This window comes from Carcharhinus amblyrhynchos, chromosome 22 (assembly GCF_965287045.1).
Source record: "Carcharhinus amblyrhynchos chromosome 22, sCarAmb.v2.hapA, whole genome shotgun sequence".
Classification (NCBI taxonomy): Eukaryota; Metazoa; Chordata; class Chondrichthyes; order Carcharhiniformes; family Carcharhinidae; genus Carcharhinus; species Carcharhinus amblyrhynchos.
In genome coordinates this window covers 40,548,144-40,569,621 of record NC_137345.1, presented here as the reverse complement: position 1 = coordinate 40,569,621, position 21,478 = coordinate 40,548,144, and the positions used below count along the sequence as shown (strand labels likewise).

Genomic DNA, 21,478 nt, shown 5'->3' with positions numbered 1-21,478 from the left:
GGGACGACCTGATAGAAGTCTACAACATTTGAGAGGCATGGACAGAGTGGATTGTCAGGAGCTTTTTCCCAGAGTGGAAGAGTCAATTAGTATGGGGCACAGGTTTAAGGTGCGAGGGGCAAAGTTTAAAGGAGATGTACAAGGCGAGTCTTTTTTACACAGAGGGTGGTGGGTGCCTGGAACTCATTGCTGGAAGCATATACAGTAGTGACTTTTAAGGGCGTCTTGACAAATACACCATGAGGATGGGCATAGAAGGATATAGTCCCCGGAAGGGTAGGGGGTTTTAGTTCAGACGAGCTGCATGGTCGGTACAGGCTTGGAGGGCCGAATGGCCTGTTCCTGTGCTGTAATTTTCTTTGTTCTTTGTTCAACATCCGATCTATTTTAAGGCAATTAGACTCAGCTGGGGTGGTGTTGTTACAGCTTGACCCGGTAATCTAGGCCAGGAATGTAGGGGAAGTTAATGAGCTTGAGTTTCTATTCCCAGTTATTGTCTAGTATCAGGTCAGCACATTAGATGGATTCTAGGTACATCCTCCTAACATGGACAATCGTGGCTCGCACATGGAATGGGCACCTCTGAGTCACCCACTTTAAAGGAAAAGAGGGAAACCAAATGAAAAAATATAAGGGTCTTAGCTGCAACCCAATATCAATACTTATTGTCACAGAGAGATTAATCCCTGATAGTATCATAACCATCTGCGCTGTGTCAGCAGAACAGGGGAACAGAAGTAGGCCATTCAGCCCATCGAACCTGCTCCGCCATTCAATACAATCATGGCTGACCAAACACTTCAATGCCTCTCGCATTAATAATAAATATTAATGATGATCTTGTATCAGTGAGTAACAAACATTCTAACTGGTCAATTCATACCATGCCTTCAGCCAGTCCTAGTCACCTTTATTGAATTTTACCCAACAACAGCGAAGGACAGCCGGTTAAAGCCACATCCAGTTATTGACGTTAGACTGAGGAATTCTCCTGACGGATTTGGATGGTGACAATCCTTATATAAAAATCGATTACCAGCAGAAGGGTTACAGATGCAGCCTGATCCATGGCGAGTGAAGAGAGAAATGGCAATTAAGAAAGTTGTGAGGCTGGGAGTGGGGGGTGGGTTGCATTCCGAAGCAAAAGTCAGCAAGTGGCATATTGGGTGGTGGGAGAATTAAGGGGAGATTAAGATCAGAACAGGATAGAACGGATCCGGACTGAGTTCTCCCATTTATCTCTCAATGATGTTGATCGAGAGTGGCCAACCTACTAGGAGTAAGACCAGGCAGAGAGCGGGTTCAGTCTTTGTCGGATGTCTTGTAATGGAAATCCCGGAGATTCTTTACCCCTTCCCTATCCCAGAGGTTCCCACTTCAGCCTCTATCCCACTGCCAATGAGCTCACAGCACTCCCTGGGCACTGAATTCTCACAATTCTGTATGGCTCAGTTATTCATAGTCAGCTGGGCCTCCAGGACGGCCTATTTACAGCACAAACAGTTCTTTTAAACAAGTTAATGGCCGTGTCGTAGACCAGGAACCATTGCCGAGTGCTGCCAGATAAATTCATTGCAATGATTTATTTGTTGTCACAGCTGTGCTTGCGCTGGGGGTTTAAAGATGTGTGTCCAGTGGTCAACTGAATATGTCAGACTGGAGCAGTTTGGACAGGTTGAAGACAAGAAGCTACCCCTACCTGTAACGATCAAAGCAGATTGGAAAGATACAATAACATGCAACGATGCTGTTTCAAATTCTTTACGGAAATACTGACTGACATTTTATGAATTTGGAAAGAGCCTGACCACAGAAAAAGAGACTTTTATTTACATCTCACCTTTCTGCCCTCAACATGCTCCAAGTACATTCAATGAAGTACCTCTTCCAAGTGTCTCAACAGTGTTGCACTCCTTCAGTACCACAGTGAAGTCTCAGCCTAGATTTGACATTCAGATCCTTGGACTAAGGCTCAAACCCTCAGCTTGACATATGAGGGGTGTCTGAGGATTCTGGCTCTGTACTCGATGGAGTTTAGAAGGATGGGGGGGGAATCCCATTGTAACTTACAGAACACTGAAAGGCTTGGAGAGAGTGGACGTGGAGAAGATGTTTCCATTCGTGGGAGAGACTACGATCGGAGGCTAGGGTCTCAGAGCAAAGGGGCTACCTTTTAGAATCGGGAGGAGGAGGAATCTCTGGTGAATCTGTGGAATTCATTGGCACAGAAGGCTGTGGATGCTATGTCATTGAGTATTGATGGAGATAGATAGGTTCTTGAGGGGATCAAAGGTTACGGGGAAAAGGCAGGAGAATGGCGTTGAGAAACATATCAACCATGATTGAATGTGGAGCAGACTTGATGGGCTGAATGGCCTAATTCTGCTCCTATATCTTATGGTTTTTCTGTTAGCTGGCGATAGACAAAATATTTTGATCACCCACTGCATTCCTGGCTCATTGCATGTTGGCACAGCAGTAAACAATGAAAAGATATTTACCCTAGCTGCTGCTGGATAGGGGGCTTGTGGGATGGGTGTTATTCCCAACTTGTTCTGCATTGCAGTCGCTGAAACGATCTGTGCTGAAGACATGGCGGCCATGTTCTGCAGGGCCTTGTCTTTGGAGGCTTGATCCTTCAAAAATAAAGAAAAACGGATTAGCAAAACTGTGTGGAAAGACAGATGAAGGGAGTAAAAGGCACAAGGTGGGATTTTCCGCGCACACCCTACGCCATGTTTTGAGGTGGCGGAGGGGACCTTCCATTGGCCAATGCTGGGATCTTCCAGTCCCGCTGCCCTCAACGGGTTTTCCCATCGTTTGCATTCTCCACCAAGGGGGGGAAAATGCCATTGGCGGGACTGGAAGGTTGTGGCCATGGGCAGTGAATGTGAAAATAAGCAAAAGTGTGAGAACACAGACAATGGAGGTGACTGGTTAAAGCAGCCATGTTATCTTGCATGAAGCTCGGGGAGTGACTGTGGACATTTGCACCGATGTGACAGTATTATTCACACGACCCCGACCCCCAACAGAATCACTCCCGTTTGAACTATCAGGAGAGGGTTTCTCAAACTCCACCTTCAGAAAAATAAGTCTCAATTACTCTGATCAACATTCAGGGCAGCACAGAGGGGAAGACACCCATGGGTGATTGTTTAATTGGTGGAATCAGGGCTTATATTCGATTCATGGCCTCAACTATATCACTGTGAGCCAGGGAGAGAGAGAGAAAACAATCCTCTCGGGATCTTCCCTGATATTCTTCAGTGAATTCCATTTGTGCATGAACTTTGACATGTCCTCTTCCGCCTGCCCTATCACAGGGGAAGGTATGGTGCAGACAGACTGTGGGTGGTCAATAAAATGGCCCAAATATAAATGGTCCGTTAATTGCAAAGTTTAAACTCTCTGAAAGAGAAAACACAGTTATTGTCTGCGGAACGTTGGCCAGCTCCTACAGATCAGGTGACTCCAGATCTTTTCCCTCCATTGTAAGACAACACAGGCTCTTTAGCAGCTTATTTTCAAGTTGGCCATCCATGCTGTGACTGCTCAGTTCTGTGGTTTGGTTTTGAAATGGTCTCCAACAAGGCAGCAGCGACATCTGATCAGGACAGATCCCCCCCCGCCCCCCCCCACACAATGGGATTTGGCCACTTGCAGGAAATCCAATGATAAAAACTCAACAGCGAGTCACTTCATGGAAGAGGATAACAATGAGGCAGACAGTGGCAGTGCAGTGAGCGATGAAGTGGCTGGTTAGTTCTTACGTTAGTCTGGAAGCCCTCAAGACATAGCCAGTTCAGGCCCTGTGCAGGTTTTGATCTTGGTATGGATGGCAGGAACATCTGCTAAAGCATGTGAGCTAACGCCACATCCACAGAGTATTTCATGGAGATACCAGAATGAAGAGCAGATGCCATGGTAAAATTCAATGACACCATCAGGAATAGTTTGCCACACCCCTACATTGTTATCATAGGTCAATTATTGCTTGCCGTGTGGTACATACAGCATGAACTGTGGTATACAGTTTGTATTTCAAGTAAGTGAATTATAGGATCGAAATTGCACTCCATGGTTGACCTTGTATCACAAATGGCATTTGCCTTCACACCACATGACTGATAGATGCTGGGAGGGACACTGCTACGCTCATGAGGTACGTATTCCAAGGTTCCTGATGTGTGCCAAGCCCTTACTACATTTAAGCTGGTCGTGGGGAGGTGTTTGGACAACCCAACACTTGGATTCGATCCAGCCGCACCCTAACAGGATGAGAGTCTGTCCAGTCACTCTGCGCATTGTAAAGTGCACGTTGTGAAATGGTTGTGAAGCATTCTCACCCCAGTCAGCACATTACTGCCTAACCCTTTCAGAGAGGCGGCACAGATAGTCTGCACGGGAGAAGAGGCGGCGCATTAAAGGAGTGACACATTATTGGAGGATTCGGAGGTAGTTTTGATCTAAATATCTTACACATGGCCAGCCACTGCTGACATCTGAGCTTTCAAAACAGCAGAGTGTCTCACCCTGCCTCCCTACCACAAAAATAATGAGTAAGAAGAGAGATAAATGACTTTGAAAATCAAGGCCAAAAAAAGGGGAAGTGAGGCTACTTCACAAGGAACGTTATGATATGAGTTAAAGAACTATTTTCACTTTGGAGTGCAGGACTGCAGAGCATATGGAAGGCTATTCATGATTCAGTACCAACTTGTATTGGAACTCTGGCCAAAAAAATAGCCATGATGCGGAACTCTCCACCCACCTGACGAAGGAACAGTGTTCCAAAAGCTAGTGGCATTTACTACCAAATAAGCCTGTTGGACTTTAACCTGGTGTTGTGAGACCTCTTACAAAAAAAATAGCTTCAGCAAACAATAATCATCATATATAGAGGGCAGCCTACGTCTACACCACCACTTACTTATAAACTGCTAGATGTCTAACTTCTTCCAGTTCTAATGGAATGTCATGAACCTGAAACATTAACTCAACCTGCATCTGTGGAGAGAGAAACTCAGTGTTTCCCATGTTTGCTGTTTTGTATTTTCCCACCACAACCTCATCCCTGCTCTCAGCTTTCCTCAGATACAGTCAGTTATTGAAAGTAGCTGGGAGTCAGGACTCTTAGTTTTGAGTTTTCTAGCTGGTCAAAATCTGCAGTAATTCCACTGCACAGCAGCAAATAAAGAGAGAGTGCAGACTATTGAAATTCAGGGAAAACCTGAAATCGTAACTCAATGTACTCAGTGAGCATTTTTTTAAAATCAATGTAAGCAACATGCTAATTAATTCCCAAGAATGGTCACAGTTAATTCAATCCTGGGATCACTCCTATAGCACACAAACCTCGACATCTAACTATCTCAAGTCAACTAAGTTTTTGCTTTCCTTCCTGCACCTAAACCTCGAGTTTGAATTGATCATTTAAGCCTGGTACCTTCCAATACTGAGTCTGGATTGTGTCACACTGACAGGGACTGTTTAGCAAGGATATCAAGATTCTTGGAAAATTCAATTGAAGGTAGCACTGTGAAAGTACTGTGCAATTTAGACCATAGCAAAATCCTCAAAAATGCAAGGATTTGTTAAAGGGATAATTTGGTTGGTAAATCAACAGCAAGCCACAGCAACCAGGGTGGTCTCAGTTCAATTTTTATTCTGTGCAGGAGCAGTTAATCTCGGGGGGCTTGGCTGACTAAAGGGGTCCTAAACTCCTTGGCCTCTTAATACTGAACCTTAGCAGACCATCTCCTACACTACCAAGGTGACACTTCCAACCACCCTACAGGCTGATGATAGCTCATTTCAGATCAATTTAGATATAGTTCCATGCACACTCTTCAATAAGTCTACCTTCTGCAGTTAATTGAAAAGCAGTTCAGTTAGGGATATCTCTTTGTGTTCAGCCAAATAAACAAAAGCAACGTAAATTAGGGAGCTCTTATTTTCCCCAACCAAATAAAACAAAATCAAATTAACTTAGGGACAACTCAAAAGGGGCAGCTCTGTAATAGGAGAGGGGGGGGGGGGGGGGGGGAGGTGGTCTTTCAGGTCAAACCAAGGAGACAAACTCAAATTACATTAGGACAAAGTAAAAGGGGCGGCTCCCGAAAAGGAGGAGACCACCCGAAACAAGAGACAAAGCGAAAAGCAAACTTAAAACATCAAATTTGAGTGTAGTATCGACATGCTGCGCTTGGTTGAAGTCATTAGGTTACATTTCAGCTTCATCTGAAGCAATTTTTTAAAGCGGCATCTCAGCCTTTTGGTTAAGATGCAAATGAGATCAAGCCTTGGAGGAGGAGCTATACCTGCTCCAAACAACTTGGATCATGTAGGTCGAGCCCAAGACAGGAGGTGAGAGCCCTGTCTTGTCAACGCGGATTGGGAATGTCCCAACTTGTTGGGACTCTGAATTGGCTTTAATTTGACTTGATTGGATTGGAATAAAGTAAACAAAAAAAAAGTAATTAAAGGGGTCAATGATAGACCCCTATCCTTGCGATGCCCAGCAGCCACAGAAGGTGCCCTCGGACATCGCATGCTCCCTTCCCAGGACACCCGGCCACAAATACAGCCACAGTAGAGGAGCAGACAGTCAGGTTGGATGATCCTGTCGATCGCCTGCTGCCTGGATCTGTAGATGGAATGCCTTGTCAGGCCCAGGAGCAGGTTCACGAGGAGGTCCTCCTCCTTCCCTACCACCCACCCCACCCCACCCCCCTGCACCAGGTGCCCTTAGATCAGGCGTGTGGGACTGAAGTGCAAACAAGACTCCAACAAAAGGTTTTTTGAGGAAAGCAGTTCAGTTCGGGCCGTGCTATATTGGCTACATTAAAAGGGAAATCAGAGGTAATGGTATACATGGAAACGTTGTAATTGAGGGCATGTGTTAGCTGTTCTCCATTAGAACCTGTTTTATGTTGCACTCTAGTGAGAGGTGATGATGTTACCAGCACAATTTAAAAGAACAAGGCTCTACTTCAAGCAGAAAATGCTAATTATTTGAATTGCACTAAAATGATACTTCTTTGGCTGATCCCAGCAACAGGGGCAATTCCTATTATTCAGCAACCCCTGCCAGGATTGGTTCCTCATCAAACAGTGATTAATATTCCTAATAACCAATTAGAATCTGAGGGGAGGTAATGGATGAGGAGGACATTTATACATTAAAACAGTTCTAGAATCATCTCTCTTTAATTCCAATTGGATCAGTACAAACTGGTGCAGGTGGTTGTCCAACACCACACAAACAAAGATGGAGATAACACAATGAGGTGGTGGAGTGGCTGCCATGTGGATATGAAGAGGATGGGATTGTGGGATGGCAGTGGAAGAATTTGCTGGTGATGTCTTAATGGCTTCACTTTCAAACAAACAGTAAGTATTTATCGGATTTTGCCAATAAAAAAGGGAAGGTCCCTTTCAAAGATAAACATCTCACCAAAATCTTTGTACATTCCAACAAGTATTATAGGATGAAGGAAAAATCTAAGGGATCTAAACTGTAAGGTTGCCTACTGTCCATGAATGTCATCTGAAGTGATATTCTGGTGATTTCCTCCCCAAATTTATTACCTATTCCAGTATATCTGTACGGTTGTTTAAAAAAAAATTTCCTCCCAATAGATGGATTTAATAATTATTCAAAAATGATTCTATGGGTTTTGGCTGCGTTGCTGTCCAGAATTGTAATTCTAATTAACCAGTTAAAAGGGTGGCACAGTGGTTAGCAGGGACCTAGAATCACTGTCTATGTGAAAATCATAGAAACCTTACACTGCAGAAAGAAGCCATTTGGCCCATCGAGTCTGCACCAACCACAATCCCACCCAGGCCCTACCCCCATATCTCTCCATACTTTACCTGCTAATCCCGCTAACCTACGCATCTCAGGACACTAAGGGGCAATTTTAGCATAGCCAATCAACGTAACCCGTACATCTTGGAGTTTGCACACTCTCCCTGTGTCTGTGTGGGTTTCATCCAGGTGCTCTGGTTTCCACCCATATCCCAGAGACATGCAGGTTAGACTGATTGGCCATTGTGAAATTGCCACTTGGTATCAGGGGGATTAGCAGGATAAATACATGGGGCTACGGGCTAGGTGGGATTGTGGTCTTGAGGGGCCAAATGGCTTCCTTCTGTGCTGTATGGATTCTATGAAAAGAGCTGCTTAGGCCTTTTGACACCTCCTTTTGTCCTACTATCACAGTTTAGTGTTCTATCAGAGTTTTACAGCACAGAAAGAGGCCCTTTGGCCCATCATGTCTGTGCTGGCCATCAAGCTATCTATTCTAATCCCATTTTCCAGCAGTTGGTCTGTAGTCTTGTATGCTATGATGTTTCAATATCCAATTAATGCTACCTTTCCCACAGTTTTCTTCCTCCTCCTTCCCAATTAGCAAATGATGCATTTATTCCCTCTGAGAAGTGAGAAAGATCACCCATTTACTGTCACCAATTTGAGCTCCTCATTACAGACCTAACTGAATCTATTGAGCTTTTTGCTGCTCCGGCTTTTATTGGGCTCGAGACCAATCCTCCTCAAGAGCTTTTAAGAAGAAATGAAAGTTGTGATTTAGTCCCCCTATACCTACAGCCCCAGAATCAAGTAAGAGTGAGACAAGGTCACAGAAATGGTCTTTTCCAGCCCAGGTTAAATTGAAGGTATTCTTGGTAATGTTTTATACCTTGAGGCAAATGGAAGACATGGGCTTTTTCAATCATATAGTTTGGTCTGCAACTTTTGAGTTTGCATCAAATAAATTGGGACTATTTGACCCTGGGTCAATCTTTAGCAACTATGAAGTGATTAGTCCAATTGAAATGAAAGTAAAGCACCGGGAACTAAGTCTAGATAAAATGGGAGTACATTTGAACAAGGCTGGAATTTGGAGCCAGTTAAATGGGTGAGTGTAGTTCTCCAACATACTTTGCAAAATGGCCTTGGAAGCAGTCTGGGCAGGCGAGGTTTAACAAGAACCATGCACAAACATGCACACAAACGGACAATATAATTGATTAGATACTTACCACATTCATTGCCTGGATTCAAGAAAAGCACATCATTAATGGGTTTGAACACAATTTTCATTCAGTTAATCACAACAGTGAAACCTGCCCAAGTCACCTTGGTTCAACAGTCCTGCCTTGTGGAGTCAGTCGATCAAATGAGCTCAAGCTGACTTTACTCAAGGTTGGGCCTGTACCTTGATGGAGCAAGACACTTGCCAATGTGGCCAAGAGGCCTGGCCATAGTTTCTGCTTTAGGGATAAATAATGCTTGTATCCAGATTACACCGGAGCTCTGAATTAGTTTTTGGCTTTAGCTTGTGATACCAATTCATGTGCACTTGGATCCAACAGATATTTGCCTAAAAAGAATGATGTCCCACTTAGTGAGAGTCCCTTTAGATCAGTCCATGACTGCTCCCACCCCTGTTACTCTTCGTATTATCATATTTGAACAACGGCTTGTGAAGAGTCCTGGGATTTCCAGGTAATAAGTGATACTATGCTCCATAAAGGACAAGCTATCACAGTACTTCAGTCTCAGTGAGGAGGAATAACCAATCCAGTCAACTCTAACAGCTGATGGAGATTCCTCAACCCTCTTAACAGATGTGGGTCACAAGCAGATTTCTTTTAATTCCAGCACACTCAGGGTAGATTGTCTTTGCTACCAAGTCTTCAACTGAATTATAATTAACGTTTTTCTCCTTCTATTTACATAGTGATATTACATCCAGTGTTTTTTTTCAGGCCTGTAGAAAGATGAAGTGACCCACTGATCTTAAACAGTCAACAACATCTAGGACTGTAACTTCAAACATTGATATAGACATCTAATCATTTTACGCTGGAGGTGAGTATTTCTAAGCAGGTTTCACTAGGCAGGCAATACAAAGTGCAATCAACGGTGGTGAGAGTTTTTGTTTTAACATGCATTCTCTTTGGGAATTCCATTCAAAAGGGGTTTATTTTTATTTGAAGGCAGGGAGTTGGTAATAACTGGGCCAAAGTGGGGATCGACCCATACTCTGGGAGCATAGCTTGCTCCAAACTTGGCCTCAGTTCCATTGTGAGCTGAAGGACAATTGTGTTTCTCACTCCTGAACTAAAAAGCAGTAGGAAGTCTCACTCTTCCTGGGGACTAGTCTTGTTGGCCAGAGGAGGATGCTGCTGTTCAATTTGAGCCTCTGTTTTGGATCTAAGAGTTTTACAAGATACTTGTCAATAGGGCAATGCTGTTATTGGCACTGTTACACTGTATGTGCTATGCTGGCGATGTTATACACAGATCTAACAAAATTGGGCATGCATGAGGCTTTGTGGGCCATCAACAGCAGCAGAATTGGATTCAACCACAATGTGTAATCTCATGGCCCAGCACACCACTATTCTAGTATTACCACTGAGCCAGGGGAATCAACCTTCAATGAACAGAGCCAGATGCAGCACCAGGTATATCTAAATAACGAGGTGCCAACCTGCTGGAGCTATAACACAGGATTGCTTGCATACCAAACAGCGGAAGCAGCATGCGATAGACAGAGCCAAGCGATTTCACAATCTATGGATCAGATTTAAGCTCTGCAGTCCTACCATATCCAGCTGTGAATGGTGGTGGATAATCAAACAACTCACTGGAGACAGAGGATCTACAAATATCCTCTTGTGCAATGATAGGGGTGTCAGGCAAATCAATGGAGAAGATAAGGCTGAAGCATTTGCAACCATTTTGAGCCAGAAATGTCGAGCAGATGATTAATTTTGGCTTCCTCTGGAGGTCCCCAGCACCACAGATGTCAGTCTTCAGCCAATTCTTTATTCCACAAGAAATGTCTGAAGGCAAAGATTATGGGCCCTGACAATATTCTGGCAATAGTACTGAAGACTTGTGCTCCAGAACTAACTGCTCCTAGCCAAGTTGTCCCAGTACAGCTACAAAATGGGCATCTACTCAGCAATGGGGAAAGTTTCCCAAGGCATGTCCCATACACAAAAAGCAGGACAAATCCAACCTGGCCAATTACTGTCCTATCAGTCCACTCTCAGCAAGGCATTGGTATTGACAGTGCTATCATGTGACACTTTACCTGCTCAGCTCAGCTTGGGTTCCACCAGGGCCATTCTGCTCCTGCCTCATTACAGCCTTGATCCATAGACAAAGGAGCTGAACTTGTGAGGTAAGAGTGACCATCCTTGGTATCAAGGCAGCAATTGACCGAGTAAGTCATCAAGGAGCCCTGGCTCAATGGGAATTTGGGGGGTTGGGGTGGGGTGGGGTGGGGTGGGGTGGGGGAGGGGGGTACTTTCCATTAGTTGGAAGTCATACCTAGCTCTGAGGAAGATGGTTGTGTTTGTCAGAGGTCAATCATTTCAGTTCCAGGTCATTGTTGCAGGAGTTCCTCAGGGTCCTAGGAGCAACCAACTGCTTCATCAATGACCTTCTGTCCAACATTAAGACAGAGTTGGGGACGTTGGCTGATTTTATGTGAAATATTTTATTATTTATAACTACTGAGATACTGAAGTAGTCTGTGACAATTAGCAGCAAGGCTGGGACAACATACAGGCTTGGGCAGATAAGTGGTAAGTAACAGGAGTTCTAGGCAATGACCATCCCCAATAAGATGGGATCTAAACATCTCCCTTACATCCACAATGTCATTACGGTCACTGAATCCCCCATTACCAACATGCTGGGAGTTACCATTGACCAGAAACTATACTGGACTAGCCTTATAAATACTGTGGTCAAAGGCTGAAAATCCTGAGCAGGGTAACTCACCTCCTAACTCCTCAAAGCCTGTCTATCTTCTGCAAGTCAGATGGAATACTCCCCATCTGGCTAGATGAGTGCAGTTCCAACAACACTCAAGAAGCTCAACACCATTCAGGACAAAGCAGCCCGCTTGATAAGCACCCCATCCACCACCTTCAACATTCACTCCCTCCTCCTCTGATGCTCAGTGACAGCAATGTGTACCATAAAAAAGATGCATTGCAGCAACTCACCCAGGCACCCCGCAAACTCATGACCTCCACTACGCAGGACAGAAGTAGCAGACACCATGGGAACACCACCACCTGCAAGTTCCCCTCGTCACTCACCATCGTGACTTGGAAAAGTTTAGCTGTTCCTTCACTGTCGCTGAGTCAAAATCCTGGCACTCCCTTCCTAACAGCACTGAGGGTGCACCTACACCACACGGACTTCCTATGGGCAACTAGGGATGGACAACATTTGACCTTGCCAGCGATGCCCACATCTCATAAATAAATTTTTAAAAATTAGGTATATTCTTAATAAGATGGTGACAACAGCTTGTTTGAAACTATGTAAAGATATGAATTGCTCCATTTTGTTCTGGAACCGGTTTCATTTTGCACTGGGCAATGCAAGCACGTTAATTGGACAAACTTTAAAACGGATGCTAAAATAGCGCAAATTCCAGTGAGTATTAACTTTGCTGTGTAGTTTGGTCGTGTGTAGCATTGCTGAGATATGTTTGTTTAGTACGAGGTAACTTGCATTTATATAGTAAATACCGTAAAACATTTTTTGGTTCAGTCACTTGTGTTGGTGAACATAGCAACCACCTTACACAAAGCAAGATCCCACAAACAAATAATGATCAGGAAAGGACAGCTGATGACTAGAACTGTTTTCCCTACAGTCCTGCACAGTGTCCAAAGGCAACTCCTGACCAGGGAAATTATTGATTCTGCTTTTGTTTAATATCTCGCCTGAAGAATGGCATTGAACCCCAGCAGTCCAAAGATGTGGGGATAAGGTGGATTGGCCATGTTAAATTGCCCCTCCGTGTTAGGTGGGCTAGCTAGGATAAATGTGTGGTGTTTGTGGGGATAGAGCCTGGGTGTGATTGTGGTTGATGCAGACTCAATGGGCTGAATGGCCTCCTTCTGCACTGTAGGATTCCATGCTTCTATGTAATGAATTGGACAATCAGTCTAGGTTACGGGGCCAAGAGTGGGGAGTGAACTTGCCACCTTCTGGCAAGGGGCCAGGTTGCTAATGGTGTTATCACAGCTGCTTTGTAGGGTACATCAGAGAGTTAGTTCCTTTTTGATCCAGGGTTCGCTGCCTCCACAGCGGGGAAGAAGGTTGGGGGTTGTTGAACGTTATTTAAATGTTTCTCAGATGTAAATATTGATGCATTGCTCTAGACAAAGTTGGATGGCTAATTTATCTGCCTAGTCTTCCATAGCTTGCTTCATTGCAACTTTCAGCATCTTTCATTTCATTTCATCCCACCCCCACCCCCACATCTTACCAGGAAGAATCCTCCAAATTCATGACAATTAAAGTTCTAGTCTGCCCACAACCTTTAAGTTTAAGTTAGTGTCACAAGTAGGCTTACACCAACACCGCAATGAAGTTACAGTGAAAATCCCCCAAGCGCCACACTCCAGCACCAGTTCGGGTACGCTAAGGAAAATTTAGCAACACTGAGGGAGAATTTACATGGCCAATGCACCTAACCAGCAGATCTTTCGGACTGTGGGAGGAAACCAATGCATGCGGGGGAAACCCACACAGACAGGGGGAGAACGTGCAGGCTTTGCACAGACAGTGACCCAAGCCGGGATTCGAACCTGGGTCCCTGGTGCTGTAAGGCAGCAGTGCTAACCACTGTGCAGCCCCCCTTGACTGCATCCCTGGCTTTGACACATTGAAGTTACACTGTTCTGATAGACAGGAGTTACCCACAGGCTATAAGTGAATGTCATTTGTCCTGTCAAGCCCCAGTGCTTGCTTTAATCTTGTTGCCCACCACTGAGGGTGCGAACATTTGCAACTGGGCTGAAAAAAAAATCAAGACGAAGAAGTGAAAGTGGTGAGTGACCACTCGCCTCCCCCCCCATCCCACTCCCTCTATTTCAACCACTTCCTGATGTTTTGGTCCCAGGTCCTAAGTTCTCTGAATCTATTGCCCTGTGCAGTCAGGACTCCTCCGAATGTAGGTGTGAACAATCCAGCATTCTCTAAAGGAACTTATGCTGTTGATTGAAGTAAGGGTTTTGTCTTTGGGGAGTGTGGTGCCACATATTTCCATTAATCTGCAATGTAGATTTCAATCGCTTATAGATGTAACGTTTTAATTCAACCAGCCTCTTGTCTGTTTATGGGGCGGGTCCAATTGAGTTTCTGGTTAATAATGACCCCCTCCCCAGAATGTCAATGGTGCCAGTTTCGGTACGAGAGCTGGAGGCAGTGGTCAGGCTTTCCCCAGTCTATAAGAGTGTGGAGCAAAGTAAGAGGGAGCTAGATGGGCGCATGAGGGAGCGAGGAATAGCAAGATCTGTAAAGTGGGAGGAAGCCCATGTGGAGTATGAACAGGTGCACAACTGGTTAAGCTTTGTCTAGAATTAGAAAGCAATTACATTCAACGTTGGACCAAGGAAAGGCCAAGTTGTGATTTAATGGGGAACTTTCTTGAAGCGTCTCCGTAAGTGTGTGTCTCGGGGAGCTTGGCAGTGCTGCTGTGCTGTTTTTGGAAGATTTCCGTTACCCCTGAGACACTGGCTGCCGTGTTCCTCTGAAACTAATCTGAGGAACTGATATCAGCCAGATGAAATGGCGCCTTGTAAGGCAAATACTGTCCACGCCACAGTGTATTTATTGAAACAAATGTAGTTTTTGTTTATACAAGATAAAATTACAGGCCAAATAAATCACAGGCAACTGTTTGTAAAAATAACTCTGATTTAGCACTTTGAATTGGATGACGCATTAATCCTTTGTGTGCCTTTTCCTTTAAGGGATGGAAGTCTTGATGCGTGAAGAATGTACGGAACAAGGTCTCCTGTGATTTGCTGCAAATCAGATGCACCCACTATAATCTGATTTGGATGGTGTTCTGATGCTCTGTTTATCATATCCTAAGTGCTGGGATGTCCCAATTCTGAACTCAGGCTTTGGGAATCCAGTTCAATTTCAGTTACTTATTTCGGCTTATTTTAATCTTTGTGGCCATGGGAGATTTTGGATGGAAAGGTTTTGAGATCTGAACATAAAGCTCAGGTGTACTGAGCCAGAGTGTGAGCAGGAGGCTCACTGGACTGTGCCACCTAAGACCTGGTGACATTTTAATTCCCAGGTATCACTTTCACATTGAACTCCCAACCTCAGACTGGCAGGAAGCAAGAAATGAGCAATGGGCGGGACTGGGATTTGGGGCTTGCTGCTGGGGATGTGATTAAGCTCTGGGTCTGGGGTTGGTGGGGATGGGATGGAGCATGAATAGAGAGTCCAGAGGAGATGACAGCAGAGAGAAGCATATCCCGAGACTGGGAAGGAAGGTCTAGGGTTCCCTTGTGGTGTCTGGAAGATGCTCTAGCCCATAAACCCATCCTGGGCTGTTCTGCTGTGTCCTGCTCGCACCACCCCCACCCACTCTCACTTAAGGATTTCACTGCAGGATCAGTCGGGGGTTGTAACTGACTCATGCCAAATACCAAGCTTGCCTTTGGTGGGCACCTTTCTCTGATCCAAAACCTGCACTGTTAAAATGAAGGTGGGCAAGAGAACAGCAAGGAGTGCTGCTTGCTGCTATTTTAACCCAGTTGGTTAAGGTGGGATTAAATCTGGAGCTGCAAACCCTGGGCTCCTTCTATTTCCCAATGTTTCAAGTCTCCTGTGACAATGCTACATAACTTCCAAAGTTGCAACAAAGGCCCTGAACTCATTGCTCCATTACTCTTGTATGATTTTGTAGATCAGATGATCGATAGATTATATAGTTAAATCCACCGTCTATTCTTACCATTTGCTTAAAACCATTCTGCCTGACTTCCTGTAAGAATGTCTACATTTTTAAAAGGAATGCAAGGTAAACTGCTGGAGTGGTAGCACTGATCTGCCGTCTAGTTTTAAACCTTTCTAAAGTGAATGACAAATACATGTGATTTGATTATGTCTGAACGTCCAGTGAAGTTCTGAAGAATAATTGCTTTAATGAACATGGTGATGACCTTCCAGTCTTCAAACTATTCCCACAGCTTAAACTATGCTGTAAAATTTATGGGAAGAGTTACAGACCCTTAGTTACCTCAATTATTACACCACCACCCCCCCCCTCATTGTTTAGCCTGTGCATATTTCAAGGGTTAATATCCATACAGGATAACAGTGGTTAGCACTGCTGCCTCACACAGTACCAGGGACCTGGGTTCGATGCCTAGCTTGGGTCACTATCTGTGTGGAGTTTGCACATTCTCCCCTTGTCTGTGTGGGTTTCCTCCAGGTGCTCCCATTTCCTCCCACAGTCCAAAGATGTGCAGGTTAAGTTGATTGGCCATGCTAAAATCACCCCTTTGTGTCAGATGTACTAGCTACGGTAAATGCATAGGGTTACAGGGGTAGGATTGTGCAGACTCAATGGGCTGAATGGCCCCCTTTTGCTCGGCAGGATTCTATGATAAATGACACTGACTGTAACTATGATGAGTTTATAAAGTGTAATGATATTTTATTCTGTAAACATTTTACAGTGTTGTGGTGCTAAGTAGCTGCTCTTGTTCAGCCTGCTACTATAGAAATAATTCAACACTGGGTCAGAAGTATAAATGTAAATTTGTAATTGGGTCTGTTCAAATATTAGTTTGTCTCGGGAAAGCTGCAGAACTAACTATGGAAACAAATCTCTCTCTTAGAGAAGGTGAATTTGGGAGATTTAGTTGTTGACCTTGGATGATGATATAGTGGATGATCAGATTTCTATTGATTTCTGCGCTGGTATTTTCTGCAAATGTCTCTGTTGGACAGAGTCATCTGGAATGGGAAAGTTGAATGTTCAAAAGGATTGGATTTCTCATTTTTCTCTGCCAATATAACGGGGATCAGTTCTAAAAGCTTTTTATTTATGGTTGGACGGATGTATCGTCTCCTGAAGATGAGTCCCTGAGGGAGTCTATATTTGCAAGGAATGTCGTCTTGCCACTGGTGGGAGGGCAGCTGCCTACACTGAACAAAGCTAAACTCTGCAGACTGTCAAATTATGCTGATACTTTGTACATGTACACACACTCCTGCTGATGTGAGTGTATATGTAAACACTCAGTTGTATACACGCACATGTGCAATTTAATTTCTGTTCTACAGAAGGACAACAAACCCTGTGCTTTGATAGTACCTCTCCCGTTCTAGCATCTCTTCATGTCTGTTGTTATATGTTTGCTTTAACAACCTTTTAATCCAGCCCCAAGTTCTACTCTGGATATCTACAGGCTCTTATTTAACTAGTTTCACGTGGGATTTTAAACAGAGAGCATTAATGCAAGTTCTAATATCATCATGAAGTCCTACTTCATCAGGGCTAAATTAAAGAACTAAACTTGGGAATCTTGTCCCTTCTAAGTCATAATGGATACTTCCTAATTGCACATACTGCTCCTGTCTAGTTTCTGTCTTTTAATAAGCAATGGGTTTGCAAGTTCTGCAACTCAGTAGATTGGGATAGAACTTGGGTGATGGTGCAATGCGTGACTCCGGATCAGCCTCCTATTATACGACTACCGTTACACAAAACTGGCATCCCATTCTGCATTGTTCATTATCCTCCACTGCTCAAGATTAATTGGAGGGCAGCACAGCGGTTAGCATTGCTGCCTCACAGCACTGGTGACCTGGGTTTGATTCCTGGCTTGGGTCACTGTCTGTGCGGAGTCTGCACGTTCTCCCCAAATCTGCGTGGGTTTCCTTCGGGTGCTCCGGTTTCCTCTGAAAGAAGTGTTACTTAGGTGCATCAGCCATGCTGAATTCTCCCTCAGTGTACCCGAACAGGCATCAGAGAGTGGCAATTAGGGGATTTTCACAGTTAATTGTAGTGTTAATGTAAGCCTACTTGTGACTAACAAATAAACTTTAACCCATTGTGTCAGGCGTGGCTGAGTTGGCAGAATTCACATTTCCAGTCACAAGCTTCTGGGTTCAAATCTCACTCCACAAAATCCACTCCAGTGCAGAACCGAGCAAGTGCTGCACTGCAGGAAGTGCCATTTTTCAGATAAATCAGGTAGACATAGAACATAGAAAGAAAGGACATAGAAAAACTACAGCACAAACAGGCCTTTTGGCCCACAAGCTGTGCCGATGACATCCCCACTAGGCTTACCTATTACCCTCAATCCATGTACTCATCCAGAAGTCGCTTAACAGACCCTATCGAATTTGCCAATTCCACTCACCCACCACCCTCTGAGTGAAAAACTTAGCCCTGATATCTCCTCTGTACCTACTCCCCCAACACCTTAAACCTGTGTCCTCTCATAGCAACCATTTCAGCCCTGGGAAAAAGCCTCTGAGAATCCACCCAATCTATAACTTGCAACATCTTATAAGCTTCTATAAGGTCACCTCATCCTTCGTCTCTCTAAGGAGAAAAGACTGAGCTCCCTCAACCTATCTTCATAAGGCATGCCACCCAATCCAGGTAACATCCTTGTAAATCTCCTCTGCACCCTTTCAATAGCTTCCACATCCCTCCTGTAATGAGGTGACCAGAACTGAGCACAGTATTCCAAGAGAGGTCTGACCAGGGTCTTATAAAGCTGCAGCATTATCTCCCGACTCCTAAACTCAATCCCACGATTGATGAAGGCCAGTACACCACACGCCTTCTTAACCACATCCTCTACCTGCGAGGCTGATTTAAGAGCCCTATGGACCCGGACCCCAAGGTCCTTCTGATCCTCTACACTGCTAAGAGTCCTACCCTTGATATTATACTCCTCCATCCCATTTGACCTGCCAAAATGGACCACTACACATTTATCGTGGTTGAAGTCCATCTGCCACTTCTCTGCCCAGTCTTGCATCCTATCTATCACGCTGCAACTTCTGACATCCCTCCAAACTATCCACAACACCACCAACCTTAGTGTTGTCAGCAAACTTATTAACCCATCCTTCCACTTCCTCATCCAGGTCATTTATGAAAATTACAAACAGCAAGCATCCCAGAACAGATCCCTGGGGCACTCCACCGGTGACCGACCTCCAAGCAGAAAAAGACCCATCTACAACCATTCTCTGCCTTCTGCGGGCAAGCTAGTTCTGGATCCACAAGACTACAGCCCCTTGAATCCCACGCCCTCTTACTTTCTCAAGAAGTCTTGCAGGGGGGACCTTATCAAACACCTTGCTGAAGTCCTTATAAACCACATCTACCGCTCTTCCTTCGTCAACGTGTTTAGTCACATTTTCAAAGAGCTCAACCAGGCTTGTAACGCACGATCTGCCTTTGACAAAGCCGTGCTAATTACTACTATTGAGCATACTAAACTTCTCTAAATGTTCATAAATCCTGTCTCTCAGAATCTTCTCCATCAACTTACCAACCACTGAGGTTAGACTCACCGGTCAGTAATTTCCTGAGTTATACCTATTCCCTTTCTTGAACATAGGAACCACATCCGCAATCCTCCAAAAATGTTTTGGAATATCCTGAAGTAGTGACAGGCAACTACAGAGGTGTAAACTTAACAGTTTTCCTGATTTTCCAGATCTCCATCACTGTCCAAGCATTCCTTCAGAGTAATAACTGGTACCCTAACACTCTTGACGCAAGCCACTTTGGGATCACTTAGAATTGATTGGTTAGTGCAATATGTATATTCTAAACAGCTGCTTTAAATATTGCCCCAATTGATTACTAATGATGAAAGAGCAGCGATAATGGCACTGATTTTCAAAATACGGAACTGAAGGTTGAGAATTTAAACAATCTGCTTTCATTCTGGAATGAAATGAAATCGCTGCATTAAGTGTCATTGACATTCAGTTGGAATTTTTTTTAAAAAGATCTGTCGCATTTTAATTTTTCTGAAATACAAAATTGACTTCCTGTATTTATTAAATTTCTACACTACAACTTGGTCCTTAGGGTTCAAGAGAATAGTTTTAGATAAACGTAAATCTGTGTGAATACATATTATGGATACTAGGTTCTAACTAGTGATTCCAGCTGCCAGTTAAACTGGGCTTTTCTCTTGTGCAACAACATTCAGCTCATTCCATTGCATAATTAGGGTAAGTGCTTTGCTTTATTGGGACAACATTACCCTTACCCAGTCTCTACAACTTGTTAATCCAATGTTGCATTACGCCATTCAGCTCAATGAGCTAAAGTGTTGGAAAGGTTTTAAAATCATAGCTTTCCTGCAATGCAGAAGGAGGCCATTCAGCCCACTGAGCCTGCGCTGACCACAATCCCACCTTGGTCCTAACCCCCCAGTATTTACCCTGCTAGTCCCCTGACATTAAGGGGCAATTTAGCATGGCCAATTAACCTAACCCGCACATCTTGGACTGTGGGAGGAAACCAGAGCACCCGGAGGAAATTGGGGAGTACATGCAAACTCCACACAGTTAGTGACCCAAGCTGGGAATTGAACCCAGGTCCCTGGTGTTTGAGGCAGCAGTGTTAACCATTGTGCCATCCAAAGTAACGTCAGTGTGGGGTGTGCTTCTGCCTAAATCATAAGCTGTATTAATGCTTAAGAAGTTGTACATCAATTTATTCTGATTTAACAGAAAATCTTCAGTACTTGCTATCTACTCACACTACAGATAATATTGTGGTCAACAACAACTTCACAGCAATTGTTACTTCACACTAATTTTGCAGTTTCTAAAAATTTCTCACCAGTGTTTTGGTCAATATTTATTCTGAAACCAACATAAATTCTGATCATTATTATTTGCTGTGTTGTTTGTGGAGTCTTGCTGTGCTCAAATTTGCTACCAACTTTCCTCTATTGTAACAGTCTACATCTCAGAAATTGGCCATAAATCAAATTGGGAGGTGGTGAATGGTGCTATACAAATGCAAGTCTGAGATTCGAGTTTTGAGGCCTAGGTTTTGCATGGAGATAAATTTAATTGTAGTCGACTCTGGGTATACACCAGGACCATGCTGCTTCTCCCATCTTTCCCCTCCACTCCGGTCACAATCCCTCGCACCCTTCACTGTCTGCTCTGGCTAAGCTGCACCTAAGTCTTATTTCTACCTGTTTCTTCATCTTTTTCAGAGTTGGATCCAGGGCTCAGGAGTTTCCTTCACTTATTCCTGGGATCTAGGTGTCCTCGACAGATCCAATGTGGGGCATTTACTAAAAGTTGCCTGTGTGTAACCAGGACTGCAACTCCTGTTACAAGCACTAGCTGCTTGCTGCACTGACTAATCAACTAGGTAGCCACATAAGATGAGCTGGAATGCAACAACATTCAACTCATTCCATTGCATAATTAGGGTAAGTGCTTTGTTTCATTGGGACAACATTACCCTTCGCCCTAGGGTGGGCATGTCATTCGGGTAAAGGGAAACAACTACAAGAGATCGTCTAATTGGAGCCTCCAATGTGGGAACTGCCATAGCACCTACTTTTCTGAACACCTTCATTACAATAGCAGTCACAGATTGAAACCTTG

The 21,478-nt window shown here is 44.2% G+C and overlaps 1 protein-coding gene across 4 annotated transcripts in view; it reads right to left on the bottom strand.

Annotated features, from left to right (window-relative positions):
• Window positions 1-21,478, bottom strand: part of LOC145357084 (transcriptional enhancer factor TEF-5-like) — a 165,363-nt gene that overhangs the window by 45,419 nt on the left and 98,466 nt on the right. For 2 of the 4 annotated variants that reach the window (XM_080210182.1, XM_080210183.1), the window contains 2 exons: window positions 9,052-9,063; window positions 2,502-2,636 (listed from right to left, as the gene is read on the bottom strand). In XM_080210182.1, coding sequence (XP_080066308.1) covers window positions 2,502-2,636; window positions 9,052-9,063 — 147 coding nt within the window. The remainder of the gene's footprint in view (window positions 1-2,501; window positions 2,637-9,051; window positions 9,064-21,478) is intronic. The other 2 variants (XM_080210185.1, XM_080210186.1) reach the window with 1 other exon arrangement.